This window comes from Cariama cristata, unplaced genomic scaffold (genome assembly GCF_000690535.1).
Source record: "Cariama cristata isolate BGI_N322 unplaced genomic scaffold, ASM69053v1 scaffold7628, whole genome shotgun sequence".
Taxonomy (NCBI): Eukaryota; Metazoa; Chordata; class Aves; order Cariamiformes; family Cariamidae; genus Cariama; species Cariama cristata.
In genome coordinates, this window is record NW_009629356.1 from 1,418 (window position 1) to 25,605 (window position 24,188).

A 24,188-nucleotide genomic window follows, 5' to 3' on the forward strand; every position below is an offset into this window, starting at 1 on the left:
CATCAGTGCTTTGATCCAGGAATGACTGGTATATATTAGGCTGCAAGCAGATAGTTCTCTTTCAGTCACTTTACAATTATAGACAACTCCGTGTACAGCTGAAAGCAGAAAAAGATTTTTTTCTCCCTCTAAAGACAAGTGTTTAATCCAGATGGTTATTCATAAACGTATAGTTAAAATCAGCTCTTTTCAAAAATGAATTGATCTGTATAAATGCTTCTAATTAGTATGCCCTGACATCATCCGCAGGTTACAGTGAGAATTCATCTTAGGTGTTAAGATATTTTCTAATAATAAAAATAAGATTTCATTCTATCATTTATGCATTGTGTACATGATGTCTGAACACCTCAGGATAGTAAAGCAATGGACAGCAATAAATACATCATCAATGTGGCTGGTAATTTTCTCTTAAAACTGGCTGATGATTAAGATAATAAAGCTATTACCAAGCCAAGAAAAGAAAGTACTGGAAGAGTAGATTGGCAGTGAACAAGGAACCCATATGGATTTAGAAAAGGGGGTTAATGAGTGTAAAAAATGTCATTCTGGAAGTGAGATGTGTCAGGCTGAAATGAAGAGTTTCCAAAAGCCCATCTGAGTTAGATTTCACAACAGAAATCAGAAGACAAAGAAGGAAAGCAGCAGCGGGCAAAGCTCCGAGTGGAGCTAGTCCCAGAACGAAACAAATAACTTGCTTCTCTTTTGAATGTGAACATAGATGTTGGACCATGGGTACACAGGCTGAAGAACCTGTGAGGTTTAGAATATGGAGACTGTGTGAAGAAGTATTTGTTCTGCCTTCTCCTTCAGCCCCTCTTTCTGTGGTTGGAGCTCAGGAGAAGACCATACGTTGCAGGTACAATGGGGCTGACTCAGCGTGCTGTGGCTGTGGACTGCAGACCACCTTTTAGCTCCTGTCCTCAGCACAGATTGGCACTGGCAATTGCTGAAACAGCAGGGCAGCCCTGAACAGCCACTGGTATATACTCCACCCTCCATATGGAAGAATTAGGAGACCAGAGTCAGGATAGATCACGCCAGGCTAACTTGATATTTCCATACCAAAATAACTGGTTTCTGAAAATGAGAAAGGCGGGAAAGTTCTCTTTTTTGTGTTTCTCTGACATTTCTAAGCTTGCCATCTCCCACCAGCTACCTCTTTCCTCCTCAACCCCTGTGGAGCATCAGAATTTTTGATATGGGGATTGTCAGTACTTGGAGGTACTGAAAGGCCTTTCGAGGCGAAAAGCTGTCTGGCCAAGGACATGCAAAAATAAAGGATGAACAGAAATTACAGGAAACTGAAAACACATTTAAATTCTGGAAAACCTTTCTAGGGGAAATGAACATATAAAGAGCCTTATCGTCAGTATGCATGTTTCATGTCACCTTTGGCTTTGTCTAACATAACTGCATGTTAGATTTACTTAGATTTAGTAAGTTTTTGTTGCAAGATCTGTCAGTTAAACTGTATATTTTATATTTTATGTGTAGTGCAGAGTGATAATAATAGGCTCCGCGTTAATATGCACACAGATATGCACACAAACATACTTCATGAACGCATGAGCAGTTAGAAGAAAGATGCCTACTTTAATGTTCTTAAAACCTCCTTTGTTTCTTGCTGAAGCAGCCTGTACCTATTATAGACCCCAACCTTGCATCTTTGGCAGAAACATCCAACTGTGCTCAGCAGCCGCCAGCATTGTGTCTTCGTGGCAGTGGTTGTGTCTGTGCTGTCGGCGTGGAATTGTTGAGTGTGCACTAGCCCCAGCCTGCCCATCGCTCTAATTTCCTGAGGCAACGGGAGATGGTGAGCATGCGTGGACATGCAGGCACCGTGGGAAATGAGCAGACTGGCACCTGAGGGTGAAATCTGGCATCGTTAGCATGACAATATAGACACACCCCTTCTAGACAATAAAAAGTTAGTGGTAGCAAAACACCAGGCAGTTCTTGAGGAGAGGACAGAATTTTCATGTCGCATAATCTAGTTGACGAAATGAGATTTTATGAGGAGTCTCAACTGATTCAGGGCTTCAGGCCTTAAGGCAGAATCACTGAATCCTTTCACGTTCCTTAAGTGTTTCCTTTTTTGTTGTTTCAGGATGCTCACCAGAACCCCAAGTGTTGTTGCCCAAGTGCTCCTTCTTCTAAGCATAGTTCTTGTCATTGCCATTGCAGTGATTCAGGTAAATCAGCAACAGATCCTCTCCCCAGGGCTTAAGGTAAGTCTTAAAATACCTAAGGAAGGAGAACAATGTTTTGAACTGATATTTAATGTTCCTTTCTAAACTAATTTTTATGGGGTGATTCAAATGAGCATACAGCCATAAATTAATATTTAATCACATCTTCATCATGGGAAAACTTAAGCTGAGAGAAAAAGAGAATTAGTCAAGATCACAGTCAGTGGCAAAGCAGGAAAAGCATTCCTTGATTCCCTGTCTGTGATGCCTATCACACGATGTCTTCTCCAAGACTGAAAGGCCAAATGAGGAGAATATGCCGCTGCTTTTTTTATTTTTGCCAAAGATTGGAAGAGATTTTAAAATAATGTTGAAGTGGGAAACACCTGGAATTTAAATTCTGCCCCCAAGCACAGCTAGGAAGTTTATGCTGAAATCTTTGCAAACTGCTCCTGTGTCTCAAAAGAATTTGGGCTGTCAGTGTGCACTTTATGATTTAGCACATGTTGGGACATGCTGGCTATTAACAGAAGCAAAACAGCTTCATGAGGAGTGGCAGAGCAAACTGGAAAAGGCAAACTGAAATACTCTGGAATTCAGGCTTTGCCTTGTGCTGCTCGAGTATGTGTGCAGATTCTTAATTAGAGATGTACACAACTGAGGACACAGCTGTAGAAATTAGCCTTCTGGAGAAGCTGTGCAGTCTGGCGTTTTGAGTTCTCTGTTTTTTCCCACGATAGCTACAAGCATATAAACCTTGTCAGATCCTTCTTTGAAGTCTTTTCTACCGTTCCCTCTGCGTATGTATTTAACGAGATAGTTCACATACTGATAGCGATAGGCTAATGTCTCATTACACTTCATGGGATTATAAAAACCTTTGGTTTTGTCTGAATCATTTGGCGGTGTATGAGTCAGACAATGGGATAAAACTGTATTCTGATACCAGTTTTATGTGTTTGTGTGGTGTGGCAGTGTGGGTGTGCTGGGATCTTGCATGGGGACACAGCGCCTCAAGTTTACTCCCTGTTGTGCCCAAATCTCTGCTTGCAGCAGCCTTACATCTTGCCAATTTTCATGCAAGGCAAGACTGGACTGACATACAGACTGAAGCCACTATCTAAAAGACAGCCTACGCATCACTTGTGTATGTCATTAATTAAGTTTTACATTCAGCACAATAAAGTGGTCTGCCTTACTCTTTGAGCAAAAATCAGACCCACCTTGACCGTCTGGAGCTGGTTGAGGTGGCACGATCTGCTTCCTGAATCACAACGGCTTCGTGGCTGGTTCTGGAGGAAGACTGGCGGTTCCTCTGCTAGGTGCCTTGGCTTTGGATTTCTTTTTGGGCTGTAAGCCTGCCAGTGCAGAAAATCCCAGTTGATTCGGAGGACCCTATGTTTGATTCTCGAGGTACTCAGTAGTCCTCAGTGAATGGTTAACCCTCACAAGAAGTCATTCTTCAGGAGCAGAGGGAGGACCTTGGTATGCCAGTGTGAAACCCTCCAGTACTTAGTTGATATGATGGAGCCTGGAAATCACAGTGTCCTGAAGTTAGCAGTTGATTAAAATTAAATATGGCAGTAACATGATGAAAACATACATACTCTTTGTAAGTGGCCTTGTTCTTCTTCTCGCTCTTCTCCATGAAACCAAAACAGCTACTGAAAGATAGCTAGAGTTTTTGTTATCTGTGGTGTGATAGCTCTTTCCCAGGATCCGTGTTGAGAGTGTCCAGGTTCATTCCTTTGTGGCACAAGCGATAAATTATCTGCTACGCCATTGATATTTTAAAGTGTTGTTGCAAAATTAAATATTTTGATTCCTTGGTGACTGGGTTATCTGAAGATTCAGCCAGAGATTTGTGAAGGAAGGACCTGCCCCTGTGCATGAGGCTGAGGCGCTGGAAGAACTCATGACTCGTCGGCACACACTGTGAAGTCAGAAGAGTGACGAAGAGAGCACAAACATCCTTAGTGACATAGTTTGTGAAGAAGTCCAGAATTGTAAATGATGCTAGCTCTGAACGTAATGAGCTTTTGTACCAGTCAAAAAAAATTCTGTTTGTCTACTGATGTTTTGTGAGCCCTAAAGAGAAAAAAAACTCCCTTCGTTATTGTGGTTCTTTAATTTGCCTCTCCAGGTGTCACAGTTGTCTACATCTAAATTTTGCACGTCTCTTTTGGCTCTTAGGAAGTGTTTTGCCTTGTTTGTGGATGTTATACTTGACTAAAAGTTATTCAAACCTATGTAGCTGAACTGAAGTGCGCTTGTACCGTGGATCTACTTTTGTGGCCTCCATCTTCCCTGTAACTGGTTTAGCTTGTTAGCTTCTCGTGGCAGTTTTCGCAAGTGATCAGAAGGGAGGTGAGCCATCCAAACTGTGCCTGCTTTAGGGGTTTGTGCATCTGTACATCCTCCTATGGGAATAGTATTCAGGCTGAAAAGGTGATTAATCCTGGGGCTTGTTCTTGCTTCCCTGTTGGGATTACTGCTCTTCAGGATGTACTTGCAAAGCCATTCATATGAATATCCCTTATCTGTTTGGGCAGATTGGTTGAGTGAACGCATGAAACTGCCTCTGAAACACTATAGGTAGTTGTCACTCACGCAGGTAGCTGGGTGAGCACGGGAAAGACAAACAGTTGATAGTCTCTTTAGTCAGCCCAGCTGCAGCCAAAAAAAAGATGTATGAGTGCACCTGTAGGGACACAAAGTCTGGTTTATTGTTACCTTGCTTTTTATTTAGCTTCTGGTAAGTGTGTACAGTATTCTGCTGGATCCAAGAAGCAAAGTGGTACATTTACTTCATGCTGTAGGCAGCATGGTCACCTCTCTGTTGGAGGTACATTGGACAGCAGTAAACCCCAAAATATTCCCATTCCTTTAATTGGCTTATGTTTTTTTTCTTTCTTCTTTCTTCCCTCTACTGGACTAGAAACCAGAATGCTAGAAACCATAACCAACTTGGTTAATGTTGTCTCCCTGTCTTGTGATTAATCCAGTCCGTTGACTAGATGGTGCAGTTCTTGGGTATTAGGAAATCACCAGGCCTTTATCTGTCTCCACTGGTGTTTGAGTAGAGTTGATGGAAATCCTCAGTGGGAAAGTTGAAGTAGAGGGGAAAAGAGGGAGAAAAAGTTGCTCTGTTCTTTCATAGCTGCTAGCGCAGGATAAGGGTTTGCCTTTCAGTCCCATGTAGTGCATTTCAAAGCAGGAAGGCATTGCCTGTCCTTAAAGGGCAGCCAAAGGTGATCTGACCTGCAACTTGGACAGAAATGCAACATCACCGCAGAATTTTAATTCAACCAGTTTGTCTTAGGCAGCAAGCTGAGACAAGGCATGCAGAATTCTCTCTCTCTTAAAATGCTGCATCCTCTGTCATTTCTGTCTTTTTTAATTAAAGATTAATCTTAATCCTAACATCTGGCACACTTCTCACTGATCACCACCACTTCATGAGGCTGCATGGGCCAGTTCACACAGAGTAAACTCACACAAGTTCTGAGGAGCTTCAAGAGTCACCCTGAAATGGGCCTAAGAGTCCTTTCCAAAAACAAGCATCTCTTTTAAAGGAAACAAGAGGCTGTATAGGAAAAAAAGGAGGAGGAGGAGGAGGAGGAGGAAAAAAATAAACTTGTCAGTCACACGTTCGTTCAGATAAGTGTACCACTACTCTTTGGGATGGAAATCTGTTACTTTCAGGAAGGAGGCTGGGAAATGCAGGGGAGGATGGAAGTAGGTCAAAAAGCCCCACAGTTAGCTGAGGTAAAAACACTTCCATTATCTTCCAGCTCTACTTGGGCATGATAGTTAGCTCAAAAAGTAGCTGAGTTAAAAGCTTATGGTTGGCATTTTGAGCTGATCGAGACTAGATTTAATTAATAGCCCTTGAGCAGATTGATCGTTAATAGTATTATGTGTCTCCAGAGTGCACAGCTCCCTTTCCAGGAGGGGGAATAGGCTCAGGGCATCTTTGCTAAAGTAGGTACTTGAACGGAACCTGATTGTGTAATGGTTTGATAGTATCTGTGGAGCCTTTCACCTTGTAGTTGATCAGGGTAAATATCATCTGGCAATATATAAATGAAATTTTCATTATCTAACAGTCCTCTAGGAATCAGACTAGACTGGTATTGCTGGTAGTTCTTTTGGGGCCAGGGGTTTGTAGGATTACAGTGGAAGCTGGGAACTAATGAGGTGTGGAAGCTGAATGGTTTGCCACCTGAAGCAGTGATCTTTCTTGGTCAGACTTGAGGCTCCCCAGGGAGGCAGTGAGATGAAATTTATCAGCCTGCTGCAAGGGCTGTTACTACTTTGCAGCCAGATGGAGGCTCTCCTTTTTCAGTATTGTCAGGTTCCTGGGCATCTGTCTTTTTTTAAAAGAAAAAAAGCTGAAAGAGAAACGAACCCTACACTGTGCGATTCCCACCAATTAGATGGAAGAGGGGGGCAGCTAAACGTACTTTCAGGGATCATAAAGAGGATAAGCAAAATCGCAGTTTTCTTTCCTTCCTGCAGTTTGCCTTCCCAGTTGCTACAGTTTTCTGCTGCCATAAAAGATGGGAAGGGGGGAAAGACTAGTCTGGTGAGCAGTGGAATGGGATGGAGGAACCTGTGCTTTAACCCTGCAGAGAGTTGAAGTGACCTGGGGCAAGGCACTTAAGTATTTCTCATTTATTTCATAAATAAACATGGAGTAATACTGATTCTCTTTAAAAAAAGTTGTCTCACATTCTGGCACAGCCTGTTTTCAGTGGCAAACTCTCAGGTGGACTGCCTAAACCACTCAAAGGGAGAGGTTTATGGGGCAATTAGAAAAGAACCAGACATGTTACATCATTCTCGCTGTGGACTATTATGTACTTTCACCTCTTTGCACGTAGCTTTATGGATCCTTTGTGCATCCTTGAATCTAAAGCCTGTGTTTAGGTATCAAACCCTTCAGTGTTCTGGGAGCGTAGCTGGGATAATGGGAAATGAACTTGCTGCAAAATCAGGTCCTAACACAGTGTTATCTATATGTCAGTGTGGATTTTGAACCTGATGCTGAAAGGAGATGAGCATTCTCCATCCCCACTGAATTCATTATGGAAGAGACATAGCATGTTCTTTGTTTTGCAGCCAGATTCATTCTGTGCTTGGCTGTTGGATTTGTGCCTAAGTGCCTAACACTAGAATTAATCTCTCTTGTAAGTATACTGCGCATACATTTTCTAAAGTGTTTGATAGTGCAAAGAAGTACAGCTGCGTATGGGCCTTTAAGCTGTCACTGTTTGTTTCTCGATCAAATGAATTATTTTTTTCTCCCCAGTATGGAATAGTCCTTGATGCCGGATCCTCTCGGACTACAGTCTACGTCTATGAATGGCCAGCAGAAAAAGAAAATGACACGGGAGTAGTAAGCCAAACCTTCAAGTGCAATGTGAAAGGTGGGCTCAAATGGAAGTTCCTTATTTCTTTCTAACCTCCAAGAAGAGGTTATCTGAAAGCTTATACTGTTTTTTTCCCGCTATGTTCCCTTTTTCAGTGCTGGGCAGCAAGAACTGTTAAGACTATATATCTGTAAGCATCCGTCCTTCTCCTACTGATGTAGCAGGGTGCCCTCATCTGCAACAGAGAGAGGAAATTGTAGCTAAAGTTGCTTTACTCCATTGCAGTGTGTGATTGGTGCAGACAGAATTCAATCTACAGAGAATCAGGCCCTGGAAATGTTTAGTCCTTGTGCAATGAAATAATTTCTTTTAAAAGCAAAATATAAAATAGATTTAAAAATAGCTTGGAATAAAAAGTCTTTGAGAAAAATGGGGATCTAGCCCTTGTTAGATATTAGCCATTAATTTTGATGGAGGCAAAAATGGGTGTCAACTATGCTATAGGAGTTTGACAAATTAGTTTTTATTTTCCAGGGGTCTTAGTGATGTTTAAAAAAAATCTCTGCTGTTTGAGTCAGGTTTCCTAGAGAAAGAAGGCTTATGCAGTTCATCTGGAATTGTTCTATAATTACTTGGAAAGAGGCAACCATGGGGAAATTATGAAAGGCATGAAGAAGGTGAACAGGAAGAGCTTCTCCATACTACAGAACTTGGAAGTGTCTAATAAAATTATCAAGTTAAATAGCTAAGTGACAGAACTATTTCTGACAGGATGTCGTAGTTGTATCAAATATGCAGGTCTGGCCTTTGGCTCAGGAAGACCTGTAGTTGTGCACTGCTAGAAGGTGTCCCATGACAAGTACCACTGGCTACCTGCCTTGTCTTTTGTCTGAGGTTTTGCACTGATTCCTCTCAGAGAGAGGATGCTAGACTAGACTGATTTTTGCTCACACTCCTGTATAGTTAAGTATATGTTCCAATAACTTCTTGTGGATTCTTGAATCTCTTCGTCAACTTCAGTGACATTTGACTAAGCTTTCAAAGGTACCAAAACTCCACACATTTTATGAAGACAGGTGGCCAGGCAGTGGGGAGAAATCCACATTATTAAACAGTAGCTAAACCATAAGGAATTTCTTCAGGAAGCCAAACTTTGTAAATTCTACCACTCTGAGTTAAAAGAGCTTGAGATTATCCTCTAAGATACTGACCTCAGCAGTACTGCTTTGTTTAGTGTACTGGTTTGAGTTTGCAAGTTAGGTAAGAGGAGAAGGTGGGGCAACTCAGAAAGTCTCCCTGCAGATTTTGTTGATCTCTGATAATCACTGTGGCGTTGAAAGAGAATTTTTCCCTTCTCAGTCATGATTGTGCAAAATCCTGCATCCCTCTTTGTGTCTGGAAATATATGCTGGAGAGGTAGCCATAGAGGTCCACTAGGAGATGAGTAGAAGGCAACGGTTTCTTAACAGCACCAATTTCTGTCTTCAGCATAAATATATGTGTGGACATTTTTAGCAATTTTAGAACAAGGGAAGGAAAGCAAGTGTAACGTGCACAGAAGTAATGGTGTGTCTTTACAGACTGCAGGAATGGTGGCCAGCCTGCCGAGGTGGGGGGTACATTCTGCTAGCTGATGTCTTGGCTCGTTAGGAATATTGCCTTTAGGAATTCTGGCGTGAGGGAAAACACAGAGAAACTGCGTTATTCTTCACCTCAGAAAATTACAGAGGAGTACTTTGTGCGTTTGTTTTAATTGGTTTAGTCAGTGTTTTTTTAGTGACCCTCTAACCATAGCCTTAAGCACTTAAATTGGGAGACAGTTCTGGGCATACTGGGAGACAGATTTTTACATACCCACTGAACTTGAAAGTCAAATGATCAACTACTCTGTAAGTTCCGTGGTGGTTTTATGATTTCACTTCTGCCTTTATTAGGTGCCTCTGTCTGTAGGAACCATCTCCAAATCAAAACCGTTTCTTTATAGTGCAATTAATCTGTCCTGGTCAGGCTCTAAGCATCAGCAAAGCAGGCAGTTGTCCAGGACAAAATGGTAACTGCCTTGTGACCTGCTCTGGCTGAACACTGGGAGACAGATGGTTGCTGCCACCAAGGGAGTGTGAGGTAACAGCAGCTGCTGAGGATGTCAACCAGCAGTTGCTGCTCTGTTTTCCTCCTGTAACAGCTTTCCTTCCAGCTTCAGTCCTGCCTGGGCTAGACCTGAGACTCTTAGAAAGTCTCATTCCAAACCAGGGCTGTGAACATGTAATGATGACATGGTAATGTTTATGTTTAAGTTCATACTGTGGAAGAGGGAGTGGTGGAGTGTGGAATCTGTGAAGTCTTACATAATTTTTCTTCTCTGGAGTCTTCAATATTTTTTCATCTGTTTTTATCAACATAAGCATAAATGGTTTCTCATTTTAACTCTGTTAAGGGCCACTTTTTGCTGAGCCTGGGATCAGGTTGTGAGAGAGATGGCTGTTACAGGAGAACTAGATGGAGTTCTGGCAGAGTTGTTCTCTGTGGGGCAATGGCTTCATGGGAATGCCTGGATTTCTCCCTGTGCAACTTCCTTAGCTAGGGAATTTTAGTAAGGGATGTTTTTATTCGCACTCAAGTTGAGCCTGAACAAATTGAGGGCCAGCTGGTCCTTGGAGTGTTAAGCAAGGGAGGAAAGGCTTTGATGTTAATTGTTCAAATAGTTATGCCTTATGCAGCATGGTGTAACTCTCATTCCTGTTTTTTGAAGGCTTTGGAAATTTGGAAAGCTGTGAAATACTTAGTAGTTCATGCACCAGCCTAGACTTGGACCTGTATGACTTTAAGAGCCATTTGTGTGCATCTTGAAATTTCACTAGCAATTCCTTGCAGAAGCTCCTTTATTTTATTTTCAGTTGAGAGCAGGGAGCTGTAGAGGTGCCATGGTGTCCATGAGAGTTGTGGCAAACCAGATGAGGAAATCTTTGTCTTAGGTTGTGGAAGAAGCGATTTTCTATACTTTAGCAGATCAGAGAAGTTTTACAGCCATTAGACATGCTAATTTCTACAGCATCTGCCATGATTAAACCTATTTTCCTCATGAATATAGCACTGCTGTCATGTGTTGTTATATGGTTATACTGTATGTCTTAGTCTAGGTATGGTAGTATAGGTGTGTATGTATACACACAGAAATACAGGCGAGCAGTTTGCAAGTATCTTCTCTGTCTCACGCAGCTGAGACAGTCACTACATTGTTTATTCCTTAAGCACTTGTAGTTTTCAACCATCCTATCCGTGTTTGCAATTACAGGAGGGAAGGGGGAAATCTCTTTCTCTTAACACCCATTTTTTAATTGGGCTAATTTGGCAAAGCAGAATGCAATCAATCTACTTGTTCTCTTCTAGGCCCTGGTATATCCAGCTATGGGAGTAACCCTGAAGCTCTTACCAAACCCTTTGATGACTGTCTGAATAAAGTCAAGGAGAGAATACCAGTCCATCTGCATAAAAACACTTCTGTTTATCTGGGGGCTACGGCTGGCATGAGACTACTGAGGTATGGCAGAAACTTGAACTCCTCTGTATGTGTACTAGTGTAGCAGTCTATGAAAACAGAATGTGAAAAAGTACTGGGCACATTTTTATCCATTGGAAATTGGCCATCTCAAAAGGAAATGGAGCCCAGCCAATTTAATTTAATTAACTTTTTGAATATGGAGAGCAGGGCTGTAAAAAAATCCTCTGTTATGCCATATTGAAAAGAAATGCTTGCTTTATTCTGGAGAAGGCATAAGCTTAATTTTCTCTTCCATATCTGTCTTAAAATTCAGTGTTACGTAAACAGATAATGTTTGTGCGTATCCATGGGCAGCAAAGGCAGATTAAAGCTAGACACTGCAGAGTTTTCTGAGTGTGAAGGTGGTGTAATGTGGCTTTTGGGGTCTGGCTGTGGCTTTAGCCCTGGCACAAACTGGCTTTTTATGTTTGTTCTGTGGCTAAACAGAGCACAAAGAAAGGCTCCAGGACTGTTTTAACCAGCAGCTGTCACATAAGCACTCAGTTCACTAAAAAGAAAAGTATATATAAGAAACAAAACACCCATGAACTTGTATGATAAAGAGTGAAGTTTGTACATAGTGGAGAAGTTGCTTGCTGCAACGATGCTGGATACTTGGCTGTTCCGTATCACACGCAGTAGGGAAAAACTATTTTTTATTAGGTGATTGTAGGAGTTGTCTTGAATTGCTAGAATGAATGAACAATAAACATGAAATTGCGTTTCCAGATGCTCAGTGTCTCATGTTTTGTGAATTGCTTAGGTTGCAAAATGAAACGGCAGCCAATGAAGTCCTTGCAAGCATTCAAAACTACTTCAGAGCACAACCTTTTGAATTTAGGGGTGCGCAAATCATAACTGGGCCAGAGGAAGGGGTGTATGGATGGATAACAGCCAACTATTTAATGGGCAATTTCTTAGAGGTGTGTGGAAATAACTGCATGCTTTTCTTTTCAATGTTTCTCTCTTATAAATGAGAAGTTTGAGAGGGCATGCCTGTAAAAACATAGCTATAACTTCTGTTTTGCACTGAAATACCTAACAGGGTCTTTTTGTGGCAGTAATAGAACAAAGCAAATGTAAATCGAAGAATATGGTGTTACAGGAATGTGATATGGCAAAGGTAAAATTGTTGATCCACAAAACAGGGCTCTTCCCTAAATGACATGGGATGCCTTACCTTGAAACAGAAGTTGCATTGCTCTTCAGTGCATTGGTATGTTAAGTGTGACAGATGTTGATTGTCTTTACAGTGGTGTCAACTAAAAATGTTTTCTTCTGCTTTTCTGTGACTTCCTCAGGTGGCTGCTGTCCCTGCAGCTCTAATGGTGAAGGATCTGCACGGCTTAGGGGTCTCCAAATTGTTTGGCAGTGTTGGCTCGCTTGTCTTAAGCAGACAAGACTGAAGCAGCGAAGGTGGTTAAGTTCATGTGGCCAAATGTGCCTCAGCTGAGCCAGAAATCACACAGTTCATTCCCATGCTGCTGAAAAGCTGCAGGCTATGAGTGGTGGGCTGTGATACCTGCTGTCTTGTGCAGACAAAATGATACCAATATAAAGATACTTACGCTGTCCTTGAACTCAGAATAGTCAGGCAGGCGCCTCATAGCAGAGAGAGAGTCAAAGGTGTTGGAAGATCCCTTTTTATATATAGATATTCCGTATAATTTCATTCCCAGTAAAAACCGTACCATGATGATCAGCAACTGCTCATCTGCATTCATGGCAGCAATGTGCTGCCCTTAGCATTAACTGCACTTCTTCCAGATAGTCTCGCTAAGTTGAAAGAAATTTCAACCAAACCCCCTGAGTATTGTTAGCTGTCCTGGTTGAACGGTTCCTGTTAGATCATGGCAATGAATATGCAGGAATTAGTTGTTGGTAATCTGAGTGATAGCTCACGGTGTATGTGTTGTTGACTCCTGCAAAGTTAAGAAAAACAGCATTAGAATCACATGTTCTGGAAGAGTTTTTCCTCATTGTGTGCATTTTATGCAACAAAAGTGACGTCGTGAACTTCAGGGTGGTGCCAATCTTCTACCATAGGAATTTTAATAATCCAAATATCAAATTCCGTATGGCAGATTCGTAAGGACTGAAAAACGCTGTAAAGCCAGTTTAGTGTAGAGACTTGTGTGAAGCCCTGCGTGTGGAATATCACTAGCAGGAGCATCCTTGTGACAATGGGCGAAGAGTTAAATTCTGCTAGGGGCTCTTAATGGGAATCTTTCACTGTAGAATTTTCTTGTATTTGCTAGCCCATAAAGTTTCTTTTCCCTTCTCCTGTATTCATTCGTATCATCATGCTCAGAAAATAATACTACAGTAAATATTGAGGTAGATAATCATACAAAATCTATATTCTGCACTGTGACTGTGTAGATCAAATACAGAATTTGGGGGATGTTTTGGGTAATAGGGAAGAATGCCAGCTGAATGGATCAGATTTATTGCCACTGCAGTTTCAGTGAAGGAAATGTGCAGATTAGGGGTCCTTGCTCTTTTGACTTTGATGGAGCTTTCATTTGACTTTTCTGTGGTTTTTAATTTTATTTTCACTCTCTTTTTCTGTGTGATCTCTTAATATTCTATTCCTTTAATAATTCTTCTTGCCTTGAAACAAGCAAGTCTTCATACTATTTCCATCCAGATTTGTTCAAGATCTCATGGGTATCTGGACTTCAATTCCCTGCATTCTAGCACAGATTTTGATCTAGCTAGTCCTGTGCTTTGATCGTTGTGCTGTCCTCTGAGTTGAAAGCTACGCTGCATTCCTTTTTCCCTCTTTCAAGATAATTTCTCTCTGTGAAAGTACATCTCTCTTATGTAAAAAAAAAAAATTCTGCATGTTTTCCTCAGAGCTAAGAGTTTTTTGAAAGGGTGCAGGACAAAGGCGGGGGAGGGGGGGGAATCTCAAAAAGTTACGAGTAGAAATCTTGAAGGGAGAACAAGCAGGTGATATTTCTAATTAGCCTTGTTTTTATTTTTACATGTAGAGAAACCTTTGGAGGACATGGGTCCGTCCTTACAGAAAAGAGACTATGGGTGCACTGGACCTTGGAGGAGCTTCCACTCAAATTTCATTTATCCCAGAGGACTCTCAGGAGAAATTCAATAGCACCTTGCAAGTGAAGTTGTACGGTTACAACTACAATGTCTACACTCACAGCTTCCAGTGCTTTGGGAGAGATGAAGCTGAGAAAAGGCTTTTAGTATTGCTGCTCCAGGTCTGTTTAAGACCCTTTGATATGTTGCTGTTGCAGATGTTCAGTAATTGTCTGAGCAGGTTCTTAGGCTTGTGTTCGCTTCCCTTTGGTGGAGTTTGGAGACCCCAGTAAGAGCTCTGCTGTGCTTAGTTGTGGACAGCCACACTTAGGTTTCATACAAAGATCTTCATAGTATTTAAAAATTGGTGAGAGTTCTGTACCATTTGACAAAAAGACCCAACTAGTCCTGTAAGTGTTTTTCTGATCTTGCCAATGATTTTTTTGAGAAAGGAGTTTCTGTGAATTACAATGATCAGCAATGTTGTAGTGATCCGCCATGACAGAGAAATGAACAAAAATACATGCCTGTGTGGTTTAAAGATTCCCCTAATTAATGTCAAACTAGGTCTTACTTGCTTTTGAGTAGCCCTTATTGTTTGGGTTCTTCTGTTTGTGTTTCTTTTTTTCCAGAAATCAAACACCAGTTCTAATGTGGATAATCCATGTTACCCTCAGAATTATAATACTGCATTAACGATGAAGTACTTCTCTGGCAGCCTTTGTACACAGTCTTTGATACCAAGAAATGACTACCCAAACCAGCTTGTGAACTTCCATGGAACAGGAGACCCAGGTCTGTGCCAGGAGATGGTTTCTTCATTGTTTAACTCCACTGCTTGCAGAGACAGAGAAGACTGTCCATTTAATGGAATACATCAGCCAAAAGTTAAAGGGAATTTTGTGGTAGGTTTGCAAACACAGCCTTTCTTTTTGAGCTTGTTTGCTTTTGATTTCTGTAGTTCTGAAAGTAACAGGTCTGTCATCTATTCCTTTTCTATAGGCTTTCTCAGGATTCTACTATACAATTAATGCTTTGAATTTATCCGGGCACTTTTCCCTAGCTGACTTCAATTCAAGTATGTGGTTTTTCTGTTCACAGAGCTGGGCACAGGTAAGTGGGTTGTTTGTTCTCTTGTATCTGTTAAAGGGAGATACAAAAAGAATATGGACTGGACAAGTATTCAGAACTTTTCAGAAGGTCTGTATCAACCTCAACAGTTGTTTTCCCACTGTGCTTCAAACCATGTAGTATTTCTAGCGTGCTTAAAACTCGTACGTTTTGAGATTTCATTTCACAGTTTTAACCATGCTGTAAAGATGACATGGAAAATTTAGGAACCATAACATCCTCAATCTTTTACGTGCAATTTTATGTTTATTTTCAATTTTTACCACATAAACTGTATCACTGTCAGGGTTCTTCTTTTTATAAATCTCCGTATCTAGTTGTCCACAATTTTACTTGGTGCTTCTGAAAAATGCTAGTAAATTCTAATTAGAATCCAAAGTATTCTCTAGTTGTAAAAACCAAAAGCATTTGTTTTTTATAATCTACATGTTTTTAAAAAACTTTTTGGTTTCAGCTCCAGTTTATGCTGCCTAAATTTGAAGAAATATATGCTAGATCCTACTGTTTTTCAGCCAATTTCATTTATTACTTGCTTGTACATGGTTACAACTTTGATGCAGAAACTTGGCCACAGATACATTTTCAAAAAGAGGTGAGTAATAATGATTTCCTCTTACTGTTATTTTAATCCAAAGAAGTTTAGAAGGAGGCAGAAGATGCAGCAGCTTATAAAAATATAACGGTCGTAAACAGCCTTTGTAAATTATTGTCAAATGTTTGGCATAAGACAAAGTCACTTTTCAAGCCTCAGTAGTACTTTCAGCCTGGTTCCAGGGGTTGCAGCATTACTTGGAGATGCTACCTAGATTCTTTCAAAGAGCTTTAAGAAAAGATCAAATAATTGTGTTTTAAACCTTGCCCCAGTTTGTTGAAGTAGTGACTTGCTGTAGGGAGTGATCTGCCTGAAACACCTCGCCAGTCAAGGTCAGTTTGAGCTAACCCTGCTGAGCGGGACAGGAGAACTCCCGCTTTTCTGTCTGCTGGCCTTGGGGGAACCGGCAGAGCTGGTTTGTTGTCAGTGAGTGGTGATGAAGCGACTGAGGCAGTTTTCCTCCTCAGCTGGCACATCCACCTGTGCCATAATCTGGTTCTCTGGAATAAGAATGTGTATCGATGGGGTATTGGCTTTCAGTTGGCAGAGAGACAAGGCTTGTGATGTTTGTGTAATAACTGCATTTCTCTCTTCCCTGACCTCAATTTTTCTCCTAAAAAACATAGTACTTGGAATGAACGTGTATATATCCATTCTAAAGCTACTGCTAAGCAATCTTTGCTTCCAAATCAGAAGGCATGGCCACTATCTAAGCTGGGCTGTTACGTCAAGAAGTGTGGTCCCCACAGTGCTCTGTGACTCCATCCTTTCCTCTCAGCTACTGTACAGAGCCTTATTCTAAAACCTTATCCCAGCCTGTCTCTTAATCTCCGTACAGTCTGGAAATGCTTCAGCTTCATGATTACTAGGGTCATCATGAAACTCCAAAAGGAAAAAATACATTCTCTTAATTAGATTTCCCCCTACTAAAATAATAAGATCTAATGCTAACTGATCAGCTTAGCTACCCCAGAGATAACAGCACAGTTTCTCCAAGAGTGGAGGGTGGGTTTTTCTGCCTATGCGAGGAGTGTATTTTAATTAGTGAACACACCCAATGAAAAGAACCTTAACCCAATGCTAAGATCTGGGTGAGATCTAGAGCTAGATGATTTGCAAAAGTTCTAAACCTCATAATGAGAGTTTTTCCCCTCTCTCAGCAATGAAAACCCACCTTAATCCATCTTACCTCTTTGCTCGCCTGTCGTATTCCAGTTCATGTTGCTGTAGCTTTCTTTTCATCACTTAAACAAAAGCTATTAGGGTATACACAACTACAAAGAGGACCAAATATTACAGACCCTGATGGTCTCCCACAACCAGTAGCTGACTGCTTAAAACTGTTCATTAAAGACATTAAATCACTTATTAAAGTTCATCCCTCAACTTCATCATGATGAACAATAACAAGAATAACCAAACAGGTTTGATTTCCGAAATTTGCTTTCCCAAATTTTAAGCAAACTACTTATGGGCAGCCCTGCAGGCAAACGCATCTCTGTCGTTGCAGAGTGGGATGACCTGTAATGAAGAGGGAAAGCCAAATGAGTTTGGGAGAGCTGGTTGCTTGTAGAAGAAAGCAACTTCAGCTTTGTCTGGCCTGTAGTATATCCTGGACTTACCTGGAGTGATTGAAGGTGGTGCAGGACCTTTGAAAAAGAAAGCAACCTGTGCTAGAGTGTAAACCAAATATGTATCTTGCAGCTGGCCCTCTAGGCTAGCCTTTGTTTGATGAGTTTCACCAATTTCTCCTGGAATACCTCCCCTCCCTTATTTTTTCATTCTGTTTAACAATAGATTATTTTTTTTTTAAAGTTGTGGTTTGATTTGTAGGAGGCAGTGATGTGTACTTACATGGTTTATATAAATAGGGAAACCATTATCGGAGCCTGGGCATGTGGGAGGAGGACAAGGGACACTGTCTTTACCCTTTGATCCTGTGCTTATCAAGTGGCAGGGTGATGATTTAATGAAAAAGACAGTGGAAAACTGATAAACTCTGTTGCTCAAATTCGAAATGGGGAAAGACAGCAAAGCAGGAGGACCGTGGAGCAAATACAATCGTACCCCCGTTGCTTCTGTTTCACCTGTTCCTAAGTAGTTTTCCACTTAGGTTTATTTTTTAAACGGAAGAGCCTAGTGCTGGTTCATTTGCAGGCACAAAACCAACCATGGAACAAAAGATGATAAATAGAAGTCCTGCTTTGGGGATTTTACCCGGTCCTCCTCTTTGTCCATGTCGGTGGGACTCTTTGTGGGATTTTTTGTTTGCTTGAACTAAATAACATCTTAGGATTTGGCTAAGATGAGGGGCTAATTCTAGGAATTAGCACAGTACTGCTGATTTTTTTTTTTTAAAGTGTGCTTCTTGCATAGAAAATCCCATAACTGGCTGTCTGCATATATATCACACATCCTTGTACCCATCCATCTAATACCTATGTCTCGCTTCTTTAGCCCAGTGACCAATTTTACTAGCATCCTCTGGAACTATGAAAAAAGGGTAATTTAAAATGGTTCTATATCTTCTTTGCATACTCCACTAAAGTTTTCTCCTTGCTAACTGAAAGGGCACTTGCCAGCATCAGCAGTTGAGCTTTTGGAACCTCTTTTCTTTGACTGAAAAGTCCATGGGAATAGGATTGTTCTGTCTTTATTTCAGGTTGGTAACAGCAGTATAGCATGGTCACTTGGTTACATGTTAAGCCTCACGAACATGATTCCAGCAGAAGGCAAGCTGATCCAATTACCTCTGAAACCTTCTTTGTTTGCTGGGCTCCTCGTCTTCCTCACAGCGACGGCATTGTTGTGTCTTCTCTTCCTTGTTTACTTGTGTGTTGTGTCACCTAATCGGAAGAACATCAGTCGTGATGAACATGTATTTATTCCAGAATGAATGAACTTTACTGAAGACAAACCAAAAATTTTATAGTGCTATTAAGTTAAGTAGGACTTTGTTTTTGAAAAATGGAGGGTGAGATAAAGACAAGCAAAAAGACTTCAGGACCAGAAGCATAAATAGAGAAGACAAGAGACACAAAGGAATCTGTGATATGTGAATTGGAGTGCTTTTGAAATATTTTGGCAATTGTTTCTGTAAAACTAATTTGTCCAGTGTGCAGCAAACGGGGGCAGATATGTCACTTCACTTGATAAGGGATTAATGGCCTTTTCCTGCCAGGTACGTATTATTTTTTTGTTCCTTAACTCTGTGCTAACTGGTAAACTCAAGTGGTGGTGGATTTGATCACAGCGGCAGCTAAGTTAAAATACAACAAGTCAGTAGGAATTGTGGGAGACAGGAACATGGTAGCTGTTCTTGTGTGCAGTGCTGACACTAAAAGCCCCCAAATATTCTAATTTCTGAAACTGGAACAAGCACTGGGTAATGACAGGAACTGAAGGGAGCAGCTGGGATAGAATTGGTTTTATTGCTGTTCCAAACTGATTGATCCCCACCACATAAAGGTGTAATGAACTGCCAACACGTCTCAGGACTTTGAAGCCTGTCTTAAAACTGAGCTATAACTTGCGGTACCATGGAGATCTCAGAATGCCTCTGCTATGGTACATAAGATTTGCTCTGAAGGTGGAACAAAATGCTTTCACACTTTAGTAACTGAACCTAAATTTAAGTATCTCATAGTTACTTCCAGAAGCCACTAGAGTTTTCAGTGTCCTTTTCTCTAACTTTCACAGAAATACATTTTGTAGGTTCTCACACTGAAACCCTGACCTGTATTCCCCACGTATTGTTGATCTCAGACAGTTGCGGTCAGTACTGACTTGTCCTGTACATATTGGATAGAGTCTCAGACCTGGGACTTTCTGAGGCATTAACATGTTAAGCCCTTTATTCAAGGCCACGAGGAATCGGAGCCCGTCTGCAGGCCAGCACAACACCCTTTCTGTCGTGGGTTTGGGAACACACTGCTGGAGCTGCAGTCATGGCTGGAGTACCTTGATCAGCCTTTCTGCTGTCCTGGCCTCGGTGTTCCTTCAGCAGCACTGGGTTCTACCTAGCAGATCCTTCTGTCAAATGCATTAACTCCGGAGCTTTCCTGGAAGTGCTGCTGCCTGCATGCTCCAAAGAGCTGACTTCCTTGAAAGCCCGGGCATTCTTCACCAACCCTCTTATTCCCTTAAATTGTAAGACTACAGTTTTACCCAGTGCTTGAGGAGTTCTTGATGGTCAGCGTGCCTTTTACCTGTCTTTTGTCTTTGGTCCTCTTCAGCTGGTTTCTGAAGTAACCCTTGAAAAAGCCGCTTGCCACATCGTATGCCCTCTCTTCCCTTTGTATGGTGTTTCTGTTAATTCCCCTTAATATTGCCGTAATGGGATCTGTGAAGCTGCAAGGGGAATACATCTGAAGGGCCTTAGACTTAGCAGAAAGAAGGGGTTATTGTACTCTTCAGGTCCTGCAAGAGAAGGAAAGAGCATCTCTGCTTCACTTCCCTCCTCCCCTTCTACCATCTCCTTTGGCCCCCATTCAGTACCTACGTGGAGCTCCATATTTCCCCAAATGTCCCACAGCTAGCTACTGGCAATCACTTTAATACATTCCTCCCTCTCCATCGTCTCAGGATTGCTTCCTTCTGTGTGTAGTTTCCCTTGCCTGCATCTTTCCTCTCTGAAAGGATAGCTACTCCTTTCATGGACAGAGCTTTTCAGTGTGAGAAAGTAAAAATTAAAAGGGAGATGAATTCTACATCTATTGCTAACAAGCTAAAGCCTGTGAGGCCACCTGAGTAGTGGCTGCCAGGCAGCCACATTGCATGCAAGAGATCCATTTGTTGATGCATACACTCAAAAGTCAAGTTAACATTGGATTATGAATTCCAATGGCACACTATGTGTTTTCTATCCCAACTTCATCTATTCCCTGTATCAATCAGGTTGTGAGATGGTAGAACAGTGGCCAGTATTTTTACTCATGAATAATATTTTCAATTTCTGTCTTTTGTTTCTATATCACCTTCTTACTTTCATGTTTGGTTATGGGGCTGGGGTTTTGTTTTCTTTTGTCTTTCACAGGCTGACATGATTTGAAAGGAACTATCTTTTTAAATGGTAAAAAGAAAAAAAAGAAAAAAGTTAGTGATTTTTCAAGAGGAGCAGCAGTGAGGGCTTTGTCCCTTCTCTGTTGGTATACTGCTGTGTTCTGTCAGTCTTACTGGAGTAGCAGGACTTAAAATAAGGCAGAAGGTATTACAAGGTGATGGAAGTGCTCTGTGGCATCCAAGTTACATGTGATAAAACATAAAATTTACTTCAGAAGGCATGGACATTACAGAGGTTGGCATGAGAGAAAGCTTTATCTTTTGTGTGATGGATCTGGAACTGCAGTTAAGGGTAAAAAAAAACCCCAGACAGTTGGATGACAGCATTAAAATGTTTTCTTGAGTTGCCAAATTTCTTTGGAAAATGATATTCTGTAATATTTACTTGCCCTACAAAAACTTTGCTTTTCTTTGTTTGTGAATGGCAGGGCCATTCAGATGTGGTTTTGCACAGATGGAACATGCTTGGAAGTGAGTCTCCTTAGAGTTGGCAGCTAAAGAACAAGGAAGTTTGTTCAAAAATCCTTTGGACTTCCAGATGTACTTGGATAGAGCCAGTATCTGCTCAAAGAATGCTTTCCCTCCATGAATCACCTTCTCTTTTTCACCTTCTGCAATGCCGTACCTTGCAGCTTCTTCCAAGCCAGCACCATGGCTGCAGTTCAGTGTTATAATAAAAAAACCACGGCTCGGACCCGCAGCCGCCCTGGCCGCCCTGGGCTGCGATGGTTGCTTCTGGAGGGAAGGCGAGGCAATGGGGATGGCAGTGGCTTCAGCAGCCCTAGCTAAGTCCTCCCCCAAGCGCGAGTCAGAACCAGATCAATGCGGGTAATGTCCTGTCACCTAGAAGCGAACAGATCTCTGGGAGGGCCAGTGAAGTTAACAGCATTCAGGAATGTGTACAAACTATAGGTTATTTATCTTTTTATACTCTTTATTGCCTGCTTGTGACCATTAATAAAATGAAGTTGTGAAAAGCTAAGCCAGGTGTACTTTTAAAATTTTTTTTTCCCCCGATACCAATATTTTCATCCTGGTAGACAAGTTATTCTTACTAGAGAGGTAAGAAATCTCTGAAATGCTTTTCTAGGGTATGGAAATTTGCAAGCTGCAAGACTGATCCTGCAAGATTCTGGAGTGGATGGGGCTCGGTATCTCCACCATCTCAGCAAGGAAACCTGACTGGTTAAAACCAAGCCACTTTTTATATAAACACAACACACATAAATACATATAAACAACTTCTAAACACTGTTAACATTTCACTCGGGGACACCAACACCTTGTAGGGCTTCTTTCAGGTTCGCCGCCATCGTGTCGATCTGAAAGCTTACGAGCCAAAGAGAAGCAGCAATTCCCAGTTACCAAAGGCAGGTGATCGAGATACAGCTTGGTTAGAAAAAGAACTGGTGGGCACTGGGGATAGGGACGGGATTGTGTAATACAAAAAAAGCAGCAGCAGCAAGAAATGAATCCACCAGAAGAAAGAGAGGAGAAATGAAATGCATATGGACATTTCTGAAGGAGGGGACAAAAGTGACAAACTTCTCATAAAGCAATATGCAAACGTGGCAGAAACAAGCAGTAACTTGTACTGCATGGCTTAATTCAGCATTGATCAGGTCAGTTAAGAGGACAGAAAAGTAATGCTGAGTACGATAGTCATACCCCAGTTTGGAGAGGGTTTTTTCCCTTTTTAAATTCAATTATTATTTTGGGAACAATGTATTTCACTTGGATGGCAATGAAGACTGTGTATCACCTATACTTGATTTATGAGTGTTTTTCTGTGTAGTGAGAGAAAGGCAGTTCTTTCATTACTCGCTCAGCAACATTTGTGCAGGCCTACCATACATTTTTAAAACTGTATTCGTGGGAGAAACTGTTTTTAAGTGCTGAATTGTTTTCAGGGTTGGGCACTGAGGCGCAGCCCAAGTTTGGTGGTTTTTATGATGTCTCTTCCAGTTGTTTATGATCTTAACAGGTGCAGAAATACATGCATTTAAGTTACAGTTATGTAGAACAGACGCAACCCTCGCATAATAAGTCATCAACGCAGTCACTACTGACATTTGAGTATCTGCCATAAAACATGCAAAGGTCATCAAACAACCAAGATTTTACGTAACCTCTCTTCCTTCCTCTTAAGTAGTAGTGGAGCGTAATGTTAGATTAAATGAAGAAAATGAAAAAGACTATTTTTTCCAAATCACTGCAACATGCAAGAATCCCAAAGTCATCACCTTCTACTGACTTGACCTAGAACATGTTTAAAAGTAACAGTAAAATAATATTGCTGACGCTTGCCCCCGTACTTTTTCTGCCATGCGCAGATGGCCCGCAGGGCCCTTAACCACCTGCTGGGCCTTGGTAGTGGCGCTGCCTGGCCGAGCAAGAACAGCGAGGGCTGGTGGGGAGCTCCGGGAAAATGCCGGGCTGGGCTCCTGCAGCGCTGTGAGGGTGTTCTTCGGCCGGTCATCCCGTGGATCGTCCCTCCACCTCGCACATCATCTCTGCAGCTCTGCTGTAGGCGGGAAAGGTCCCATCCATACGCACCGCAGCTTCACCCTAGGAAATGCCATTCAGGTGGCAATAGGTACCGAGCAATAAAAGAGCAGTCCTGCACTCATCTCTGGAGCTTGGAGATGACACCACCCGAGAACAGAACGAACGCGTTCTCCTGGCAGCGTGCGCGTGCACCTGTGACACCAGCGCTAGCACGACGCCTTCTGCCACGCGCAGGGCAAGTGACTTGTCCCCCTGTACTGCTCGGCGTGTAACGTGGAGTAAATTAAATGTTCCTTTTGTTTGTTTTTAAACCGACCTGTCACTATCAGGTGGCATCACCTACTAAGCTGAATTATAATGCTCTAAAAGTTTGTTGTGAACGTGCGCTACTCCTGTCTCCTCCCAGAGCCCGTATCCAGGGTACGGCCTGGCATGTTGCTGAGCTGCTCTTTCACATTAGCGGTCAGCTCCGCACCGATACACAAGACCATGCACAATCTTGGTGCATTTTTCACTCACCCCCTCATCAAAATGTACTGCCTTTCAAAGAGAAGGGTAATTTTAACAAGTTGTCTCGGACCGTGTTGGTTATGCTCCGCCAGCTTTCTCCTGAGCTCGAACACAAGCGGCTCCCCAGCTCTGCCACAGCACAGACAGGGCCTCTGGACCTGCTGCCCTCTCCCGTACCCCTCTGCCACCGGACCGCTCTCTCGGGGGGGCCGGAACCAAAGCCGCTCCCTCGCCCG

At 41.9% G+C, this 24,188-nt stretch overlaps 1 protein-coding gene across 1 annotated transcript; it reads left to right on the forward strand.

Moving 5' to 3' along the window:
* Positions 1 to 2,111: 2,111 nt before the first annotated feature.
* On the forward strand, positions 2,112 to 18,769 carry ENTPD3 (ectonucleoside triphosphate diphosphohydrolase 3). Its single transcript, XM_009705128.1, has 9 exons — positions 2,112 to 2,231; positions 7,507 to 7,624; positions 10,955 to 11,105; positions 11,869 to 12,028; positions 14,102 to 14,332; positions 14,783 to 15,055; positions 15,153 to 15,263; positions 15,736 to 15,873; positions 18,536 to 18,769. The coding sequence occupies exons 1-9, from the start codon at positions 2,112 to 2,114 to the stop codon at positions 18,767 to 18,769; spliced, it is 1,536 nt and encodes a 511-aa protein (XP_009703430.1).
* The last annotated feature ends 5,419 nt before the right edge of the window (positions 18,770 to 24,188 follow it).

Bases quoted from the DNA above. Each gene is read 5' to 3' on its own strand.
- ENTPD3 (XM_009705128.1), top strand. From the start codon at position 2,112: ATGCTCACCAGAACCCCAAGTGTTGTTGCCCAAGTGCTCCTTCTTCTA. The intron at 11,106-11,868 runs GTATGGCAGAAA...TGAATTGCTTAG, and splicing joins GCTGGCATGAGACTACTGAG to GTTGCAAAATGAAACGGCAG. The intron at 15,874-18,535 runs GTGAGTAATAAT...TCTTTATTTCAG, and splicing joins AGATACATTTTCAAAAAGAG to GTTGGTAACAGCAGTATAGC.